Here is a 10,159-nt window from a genome sequence, read left to right as displayed (position 1 = left end):
AACAAAATCATTAGCCTGACCTCTCTCCTTGGGCTTTAGACTTCCACTGAAGGCCATTTCTTTCTGGCCCCCTCTTCCCCAGGAAATGCAAGAACCAAAAATCTTAGGCTCCCATGAGCCTCCCATAGATTTTGTACTTGCTAAAGAAAATCTAATCACCACTAACCTCTCCAAAGCTAGACAGAGAACTAGAATCTATTGCACAAATCTCCATCTTGAACAGAACTTAGTGATGTCTGGCCATATTGTTTGAGTGTATATGTTCTTTAAGAATATTTCTATTAAGCTGGTTTCTGAAAATCAATACCCTGTCACCTTCAATGTCTCTAATGACTCTCCTAATTTCCCTATACTTGTTTTTTCTTTGACTAGAGCAAATGCAGACTGCAATAGTCTCCTTTCCCACCTATATGCCTTCTTTATGGCAGTATTGTCTTTAACATATTATAATGGATGAAGGCCCAAGAAATACTACAAGGCAAAGATTTTGACAATATCAAAAAATTAGTCAATTAGATATAATCGTTTACTTTAGTAAATATGTTTTGTATCATGCAAACCACTGTTAAATATATCATAACTGTGATTAAGTAATAGCCTTAAGAAATGAAAAGGCTTGTTTTATGAAAATTCAGTGGATGGTTACTCAAGAACTATATAGTGTATTACATACTTTTATTTTCTGTTGGAAACTTTGAGCTCTGCAATAATAAAAATTCATCTAGTAAATTGGATCTCCTGTGTATTATATTAGAAGACAAATAAGCAAATGCTTTGATTTTTTTTTAAAATTTTGATGAAATAATTTATTTTAGAATATCAAAATATACTTAAAGCTTAATTGGAAAAAGTTATCAAAATGTCTTTAGAAAAATGACTGCAAAATCTAATAAGTTAAAAAAATAACAGGTTATTGTGAATTTAAACTCTCACTTTCAATGTCTTTTATTAAAATTGTAATCAATGTGTTCCCTTTCAACACCATTTTAAAATATAACTTTTAAATCACAATTTTTATGTTACTCAGGGTGACAGCATCTGCAGCTTGGACTCTTTAGAGAAAACAAAACAAAATTTAATCTTAGCAGCACATCAGTCCTCTCCTAGCATTAGTTTGAACTGGTGATGATTTCTCTTATCTTATAATGGAATATTTATAATGTCTAATTAATCTCATTGTAATAAAATTAAAGTTCCCACCTTACCCTCACATCAAAGGTTTGCCTTATTAAATGCTTACCTCAATTAATAACAAATAACAGAGATGCAGAAATTCAGTTCAAATTTCTAAAGAAATTACCTATTGTTAATGTGGACAATTTAGCCATTTAATTTTAGCCATATATTTGTGTGTGTTTTGTATATTCTACTGAAAAAAATCAGATTATAAAAACGAAATATGAAAACAGTAAATTTTACCTACTATTTATGTAACAGAACTATATTAGAAGTTTAGATGAACAAATGAAAGGACAAATAGGATAATATGCAAAAAAAAAAAAAAAAGAATATACCTCAAAATGTATGCATTGGCTAATCTGTACATAACGTTTCTGTGTGAATTATTTTCAAACTGATTCTGCACTGTGTAAAATATTACATTGCCCTGTAGTTTACCATTTAGAATGACCCTAAATGCTCTTAATGTGGGAAGAGGCAAGAGAACTAAATGTTAAATCAAGATATATTCAGAGCCTGCAACGTGTTGCTGCCAGACTGAGGAGGAAACTGCAGGACAGAGGAAGATTCCTGCTGAGGTTGCTAACAAAACCATTTACCTGTATGAGGAAGTGAAAAACAGAAGAACAGTCTTTAAGTGACCCCTACACATAATAAACAAAATCATCCATTCTCTACAGGCTAAAACTATGAAGAATTTTGAGATCAATGGCTGGAGACTGACAGCAGGACTTTCATGCTATATACCCTTATATTTTACACTGTATATCTATACTATCAAAAGAAAATGGGTAAAAAAAGTATTTAAATTGTATTTCATAGAAACTAAGAATGATATGTAAACTGAATTCCCTAACACTTGGGGCTCTCTCATTGTATCAGTCTCTCTCTCTCTCTCTGAGTCTCTTTGTCTGAGAGGAGACCACACTCTGTCTATGGAGCATTATCTTTTTCTAATAAATTTTCCTTTTGACTCTAAGTCTGATGTGTGTTTGAATTCTTTTCTGCACACAGTCAAGGACTCTGTCTCAGTGCAGGACCACTCGGGAGAATTTGCCCTGTCCTCCATCATTCTTGGAAATTTTTTAGGATGTAAAAATAATAGTTTGCTGCTTGTATAAAAAAGATTTATCACCTCATAAATGATTTAAAAATACTCTTTAAAAGAGAGATTGGTTTATTTTTAATTCATAAAAATTAATGACAAATAATTTGCATAGCTAGAGATTATTGGTTCTGTCAGCACCCAGAACGCTGCATGGTGGAATGTATATTTTATATTCATTGTCAACCGAAAAGTGAAGTGAAATTAATCTGCTTTAAATTTTTCAAAGGAGTCCTCACAGAAATAATAATAGATTATACCAATAATGTATCAATTTTCACAGTTTTTTTTTTTCTAACATCTCTAAAATTCAATAACCTGTTATGAGATATTCGCACCATAGATTTCATTCACCACAATGGGAAAATACATTCGGGCTATCAGCCAATACAGGACTCACCAGAAAGGCAGTCAGAGGATATTTGCATAAACAGGACCTAGAAAACCTGCCCAAGAACTACAGGAGAAGGATGTACAGACGTATAAACATAGATGAAAACTGGATTTAGTTAAGAAGACATTTTAAGTTGACCTATAAGTGAAGCAACCCATGGCACTGGAATTTTTAATTTTGGGAGACAATGTCTTCAGTGCTTAATTCTGGGGAAGATATTTAAATGCAAAATTTCTGTGCTTACACCTGAGATTTAAGTTTAGCAATAGAAAAGTACATAACTGTGTATACAAGTACATTACAAATTCTAAAATATATTATAAGCAACCTCAACTGATATCTCAATATGTGTTTTTTTACATTACTCTTTTGAGGTCCTGTTATTCACCATGTAAATAACAGTTTAAGTATCATTAAAATATATTCTTAACATTGTGCAACCATCATCACCATCCATCTCCAGAACTCTTTTCATCTTGTAAAACTAAAAGTATATACCCATAAAAAATAATTCCCACTTTCGCTTTTTCTCAGTCCCTGGCAACCACCATTCTACTTTCTGTCTCTGTGATTTTGACTTCACTAAGTACCTAATATGAGTGGAATCATATAGTATTTATATTTTTGTGACTGGTTTATTTCTCTCAGTTTAAAGTCCTCCAGTTTCATTCATGTTGTATCAAGTGTCAGAATTTTCTTCCTCTTTTATTCCATTGTATGCGTATGCCATATTTTACTTATGCATTTGTCAGTAGACACTTAGGTTGTGTCCATATTTTAGCTATTGTGAATAATGCTGCAATGAAAATAGGCATCCAAATATCTCTTGGAGACCCTACTTTCAATTATTTTGAATATATACCCAGAAGAGGAATTGCTGGATCATATGCTAATTCTATGTTTAATTTTTGAGGAACTACCATACTGTTTTCCACAGCATGTGTGCCATTTTACATTCCCTTAGACAGTGCACAAAAGATTCCAATTATTCTACATCCTCGGCAGCAGTTGTTACTTTTATTTTTTCCTTCTTTTTCCTTTTCCTTTCTTCCTTCCTTTTCTTTTTTTTTTCTTTTCTTTATTTTTCTCCTTCCTTCTTTCCTTCCTTCCTTCCTTCCTTCCTTCCTTCCTTCCTTCCTTCCTTCTTTCCTTCCTTCCTTCCTTCCTTCCTTCTTTCCTTTCTTTCTTTCTTTCTTTTTGATAATTGCCCTTTTAATAGGCTACGGTGGTATCTCATTGTAATTTTCATTTGCATTTCTTATGATTAGTGATATAGAGCATCTTCTATGTGCTAATTGACCATTTATATATCTCCTTTGGAGAAATGCCTATTTAGGTCCTTTGCCCATTGTTATAAGGTTGTTTGTTTTTTCATTGTTGAGTTTTAAGAGTCCTATGTATATTCTGAATATTACTCTCTTAATAGATATAAGATTTGCAAGTACTTTATTCTATTTTGTGAGTTGCCTTTTTAGTCTGTTGATAACTTCTTTTAATGCACAAATTTCTTTAACTTTTATGAAGTCTTATTTGTCTATTTTTTTTTCTTTTTTCCCCCTCTACTCTGAGAATGAGTCATTTATCCAAGGAGCCCTGATTTCTTTTATCAGCGAATATTATTTAGAAACCAAGATCTGGTCCCAAGATATTTTCTTTGCACCAGGATATTTTCTAGCCCTACTTATGGACAGAACTTGGAAATATTTATATGTATACAAATCATGTTGTAGTAGACAGAATAATGGCCCACTAAAGATATCTATGCCTTATTCTCCAAAATTTGTGAAGATATTATACTACATGGCAAAAGAGACTTTGAAGATACAATTGCTATGGAGTTTAAAACAGAGAATTTATCCTTGGTTATCCAGGTAGGCCCAACAAATTAATCACAGGGGTCCTTAACCTCAGAGAATTTTCTCTGGCTGAAGGTAGAAGAAAGATGCAGTAGAAGTGAAAATCATAGATTCAGGTGTAAGAAGGGCTCAACGCACCATTGCTGTCTCAGGTATAGGTGCCCCTGTGACCGGTAGGGCCAATAGGGCCTTTATGGGCTTGTTAATAAACTAGCAAAGAAGCAGAGATCTCAGTCCTATGACTGTGAAAAACCCTGGATTTTTCCAAAAGCCTAAATGAACTCAGAAACAAATTCTACCCGAATCTCCCAGTAAGAACCCAACCACTGTGGAGAACGGATTATAAACCGACAAGGACCTTACGGTCTGCGAGGGCAACCAAGGATTACCTCACCTCCACAAACTCTGAGAAAAAGAAAGTACAAATGTAGCCGCAGGCAGGCAAACAAGCTGAAGGTAATGATAAGATATGGCTTGGGAAAAGTAGAAGAAACAGTATTGCTATGCCTAAGGGAAACTTCTTATGCCAATTAGTATGTTCTGTATAAAACATACTAATGTATAAAAGCAGCTTGCAAAAATAAAACTGCGCCATTGTCCACCATCAGCAGGCAGAGGGCCTCCTGATCCCAGCTTTCTGTCTTCTTTCTTTTCTTCATCTTCCACCATTCCCACTCAGGTATATTTCCAGAGCTGCGCTGGACGTGGCAGGATTTACCACTTGCTGGACACGGCAAACCACCAACATCTTGATTTCAACTTCATGAAACCCAGAGCAGAGGAACCAGTAGAGCCAAACTGGATTTCTGATCTACAAAACTAAGGTAAAAAAACTGTGTTGTTTTAAGTAGCTCAATTTATGATAATTTATTACAGCAATATTAAAAACCTAATATGTATACACATCTATAATTGTTTCGTATTTATGTGTGTACATACATGTTGAAGTTCTTATGCGTTTATACTTTTATCTCTGACTCTAATCCAATACTGCAGAGTTCATTCCAATCTTTCTCTTTGTTCGTAACTTCTTTTTCTGACAGCGAGATACTGATCTACAATTACTCTAGTATACATGTAAAGCAGTTTCAGAATTAAAATATATGCCTGTGATAAATTTACCAGAGGATTACATTTATGAACAGTCTTTTTTGGTCTTAAGTCTTACCTTTTGGAAACCACTTTTCCAAAGCTATTAAAGTCATCTTTCTTCCCTATCACCTTCAATGAGATTTGTCATATATTGCAATACGGTTGGTTCATTTTTCAGAGTCTGCATTCTACCCTGAGAGTTCTCAACATCTTGGTTCATTTTTTAAAATTTTCATTCATTATATGTCTCTATAATGTACAATTTTATGGATTTTGACATGTACATAGAAATTGTCTATCATACTAAAAATCTTTGCATCCACATAATAATTGACCATCTTCCCTTAATACCTGGCGATCACTGATGTGTTTTCCATCCCTTTAGTTACATCCTTTCTTAAATATTATATGAGTGGAATTATACAATGTCCTCATACTTTGTGTCTTCATACTAGTTAAAGAGTATCCACTTTTTGGGCAATTATGAATAAAGTAGCTCTAAACATTTGTATACAAAATTTTGAGTGTATATAGGTTTTTGTGTACTTGGGTAAATATCTAGGAGTAGAATTTATGGCTTGTACTATGAGTCTATGTTTATAAGAAACTGCCAAATTGTTTTCCAAGTGGTTGTATCAAACCTCAATCCAATAGCCATAAATGAGACTGTTTTTGCAATGCATCTTTGACAGTATTTGTTACTGTCAGATTTTTGCATGTTAGCTACTGTACAAGCATTGTGATATCATTGTAGTAAATATATAAGGAGTGGAATTGCTAGGTCATATGGTAACTCCATATGCAATATTTGAGGAATTTGCTCTCTAAAGGCAGTGAACCATTTTACTTTCCTACTAGCAATATGCAAATATTCTAATTTCTTTACGTCCTTGTCAACGCTTGCTATTGTCTTTTTTTTTTTTTTGTTATTATTATAGCCATTATGGTGTGTGATGCCTCAAATATACTTTCATGCTACATATTTAGTTTATTCAACTTTAGGAAACTGCCATATCAACTAATTGCAAAGCCAGTTTTTATTACTAAATGAATCGGCTATATATATTTTCTTCAAAAATAAAATCTCTGACTCATTTTCAATTTAAATAGACATTATCATCCTATGAAAACCATACCTCCTCCAGCTCAGTTTCTAATTTATAGAGGTAATGAAGCAAAGAGAGAGGCAAGAAAAAGTAAGGAGCCTCGTCATAACTTTGTAGCCTGAAAGAAATGTCACCGTCACCTTCAGTACTTTACTGATACTTTACTTTGATCTTATGAGATTATCCTGAAGAAGCCACCACACATTCTTGCACAGTAGTCTGATAATGGGAAAAGCAAGATAATGAAATATATAATTCCTAACCTACCTTAGGCTATATATACGTAAAGCCAAAGGTTAACACCAAACTCTGCTCGTAACAGAAAGAAGTATTTACCAAGGCAAAAAACAAAAGCATACTATGTTGCCTCGAATAAACAAGGTTCCATAGACCCATTGTTTCCAATTTTCCCTTTATTTGTGTTGTTCAGAAGTTTTTACACTTAGATATAGCTTGTATTTGACATGAGTGAGGAGTGCGGTTTTTTTTTTTTTTTTCTTTTTTAAGCAATCGTCGAAACGGATGTGGAAAAAAGAGAACCCGTAGGAAGTTTGAATTTCAGGACCTTCCTTATTCCAGGATTTCTTCACCTCTTCAACCGTCACCCAAGCCAAGTACTAATACTCCAGGTTCCCTTACACGTGCGACTGCTCGGTTTCAATCTGTGCCACGCAACGCACTCCAAATCCAGATGGACAGGACCACTGACCAATCACACAGCCAGGTTTCCTTTCCCAAGCCCAATCATGGTTGTCGTTTGGGAGACTTAGTCCTGAGAAGAAAGGGGCTGGGCCAAAGAGACAGGCGTTAGAAACACACCACCCACCCAGCCTGCCGGCAGCAACGAAGTGGTTCTTCAACATTTTATTTGTATTCGTATTGTCAAGATGTCTCTTTCTAAGAAGTTAACTTTGGACAAATTGGATGTTAAAGGAAAACGAGTCATTATGAGAGTAGACTTCAATGTTCCCATGAAGAAGAACCAGATTACAAATAACCAGAGAATCAAGGCTTCCATCCCAAGCATCAAGTACTGCCTGGATAATCAAGCCAAGTCAGTAGTTCTTATGAGTCATCTAGGTCGACCTGATGGTGTTGCCATGCCTGATAAATACTCTTTGGAGCCTGTTGCTGCTGAGCTCAAATCCTTGCTGGGTAAGGATATTCTGTTCCTGAAAGACTGTGTGGGCCCAGAAGTGGAGAAAGCCTGTGCCAATCCACCTGCAGGTTCAGTCATCTTGCTGGAGAACCTACGTTTTCATGTAGAGGAAGAAGGGAAGGGCCAGGATCCTTCTGGAAACAAGCTTAAAGCTGAGCCACAAAAAATAGAAGCTTTCCGAGAATCGCTCTCCAAGCTGGGTGATGTCTATGTAAATGATGCTTTTGGCACTGCTCACCGGGCTCACAGCTCCATGGTGGGAGTGAATCTGCCTCAGAAAGCATCTGGATTCCTGATGAAGAAGGAGCTGGAATATTTTGCCAAAGCCCTGGAAAACCCAGAGAGACCCTTTCTGGCTATACTTGGTGGAGCCAAAGTGGCAGACAAGATCCAGCTCATCAAAAATATGCTAGACAAGGTCAATGAGATGATTATTGGTGGTGGGATGGCTTATACCTTCCTCAAAGTACTCAAAAACATGGAGATTGGTGCTTCCTTGTTTGATGAACAGGGAGCCACAATTGTCAAAGATATCATGGCCAAAGCCAGTAAGAATGGTGTGAACATCACCTTTCCTGTTGACTTTGTCACAGCTGACAAGTTTGAGGAGAATGCTAAGGTTGGCCAAGCCACTGTAGCATCAGGCATACCTGCTGGCTGGATGGCTTTGGACTGTGGCCCTGAGACCAACAAGAAATATGCTCAAGTTGTGGCCCAAGCTAAGCTAATTGTGTGGAATGGACCTGTAGGGGTATTTGAATGGGATGCTTTTGCTAAGGGAAGCAAAGCCCTCATGGATGAAATCGTGAAAGCCACTTCCAGAGGCTGTATCACCATTATAGGAGGTGGAGACACTGCTACTTGCTGTGCCAAATGGAATACTGAAGATAAAATCAGCCATGTAAGCACTGGAGGAGGTGCCAGTCTAGAGCTTCTGGAAGGTAAAGTCCTTCCTGGAGTGGATGCCCTAAGCAACTTGTAGTTGACAAAATGTTCCTTCCTACTGTTTTCTGTCCACAGCCTTTAAGTCAATTTAGTGCTTTTACATCTCTACTTGACTTTTGTTTAAATATACCCCTGTATTAAGACCTAGACAATAACCACGCAATGGGCCAGCAAGAACTCTTGATATCAACACAGCAATGCAGTTCTTTTTACTTCTGTCATGCATTCGTCCACTTTCTTTAAGATCTCATTTGAACTTCACCACTGTGATGTGTAGGAAGTGAGTTGCCTATTAAAGTGAATTGAATAAGCTGAATCTCTCCTTTTTATTTTAGTCCAACTTTGTTATTGTTTCATTGTTTGAAACATGGAAATAAGACAAAATCCATGTTGTTGAGAAAAGGGGGGGTAAAAGTTGATAATTAAACAATGAAAGTGCCCAAATAAACTAAGAAAGATGATTATATTTAAGAACTCATGGGTACCATTAAAGCTCTGTTAAGAGGAAATTTCTTACCGAATAAGAAACAAGAGAAAGAAAACATTCTTATTAAATGAAAAAATGATCCCAAGGAAGGAATCGTGTCTATGTGTAAGAATGCACAAGAGCACACACACGCATATCTGTTAGAATGGAAGCTGCGAATCAAATCCAGGTTTCAAATAAAGAAGTGATTGCTTTTTTTCAAAACAGATGTTTAATAAATAGAAAATATAACTGCTAAATCTAAAAACTGGGTTTTTGAAGTAAATAAAAAATATGTATATAAACAGTTTAGTCATGGGGAAAATGGAGATATAAAAACTCTTCCATATTAGAAAATAGAATAAGAAAACACTAAGAAATGTAGAAGAAATGAGAATACCTATTGGAGAATATTTGCTCATTTTGTAGAGAGAGTTGGTCCAGGGCAATGTTGTTAGCAAATTAAGAGTAAAAAAGCAGACTAACTTATCCCAGCTATGATGGCCTATGTCCCACAGCCCCCATTTAGTTCTGTATATTCAGCAGCCTGAATAACTGAACTTAAAATATAATCTTAACATACCTGAAACTTCGGCATATTTCTAAAGACAATATTAACAAAGTCCTGGTAATCCCTCAGAAGGTGTAAGAGTTAAGGTATGGACTTAAGAACAGGTAAAAAAGAAAACCAAAATTTTAGTAGTTTATAACATGTTATTCTCTTGCATAAAAGTCTAGCGCACATAGGTGGGCTCTTTCTTCTCCATGAGGTCCTCTAGACAGAGAACCAAACCAATGAAACAAATCTATCACTCTCAATAAGTGGGCTCCATCTCTGTTTCTGAATGTCTGCCTGA

The 10,159-nt window shown here is 35.6% G+C and overlaps 1 protein-coding gene across 1 annotated transcript; it reads left to right on the top strand.

Moving 5' to 3' along the window:
• Window positions 1-7,515: 7,515 nt before the first annotated feature.
• Window positions 7,516-8,873, top strand: PGK2 (phosphoglycerate kinase 2). The gene has a single exon (XM_011354808.1). The coding sequence runs from the start codon at window positions 7,620-7,622 to the stop codon at window positions 8,871-8,873; it is 1,254 nt and encodes a 417-aa protein (XP_011353110.1). The 5' UTR covers window positions 7,516-7,619.
• The last annotated feature ends 1,286 nt before the right edge of the window (window positions 8,874-10,159 follow it).

The sequence above is a fragment of the Pteropus vampyrus genome, unplaced genomic scaffold (genome assembly GCF_000151845.1).
Source record: "Pteropus vampyrus isolate Shadow unplaced genomic scaffold, Pvam_2.0 Scaffold18, whole genome shotgun sequence".
In the NCBI taxonomy this organism is placed as follows: Eukaryota; Metazoa; Chordata; class Mammalia; order Chiroptera; family Pteropodidae; genus Pteropus; species Pteropus vampyrus.
Note: the sequence above shows the minus strand (reverse complement) of the source record. Positions and strands in the feature narration are given on the sequence as shown.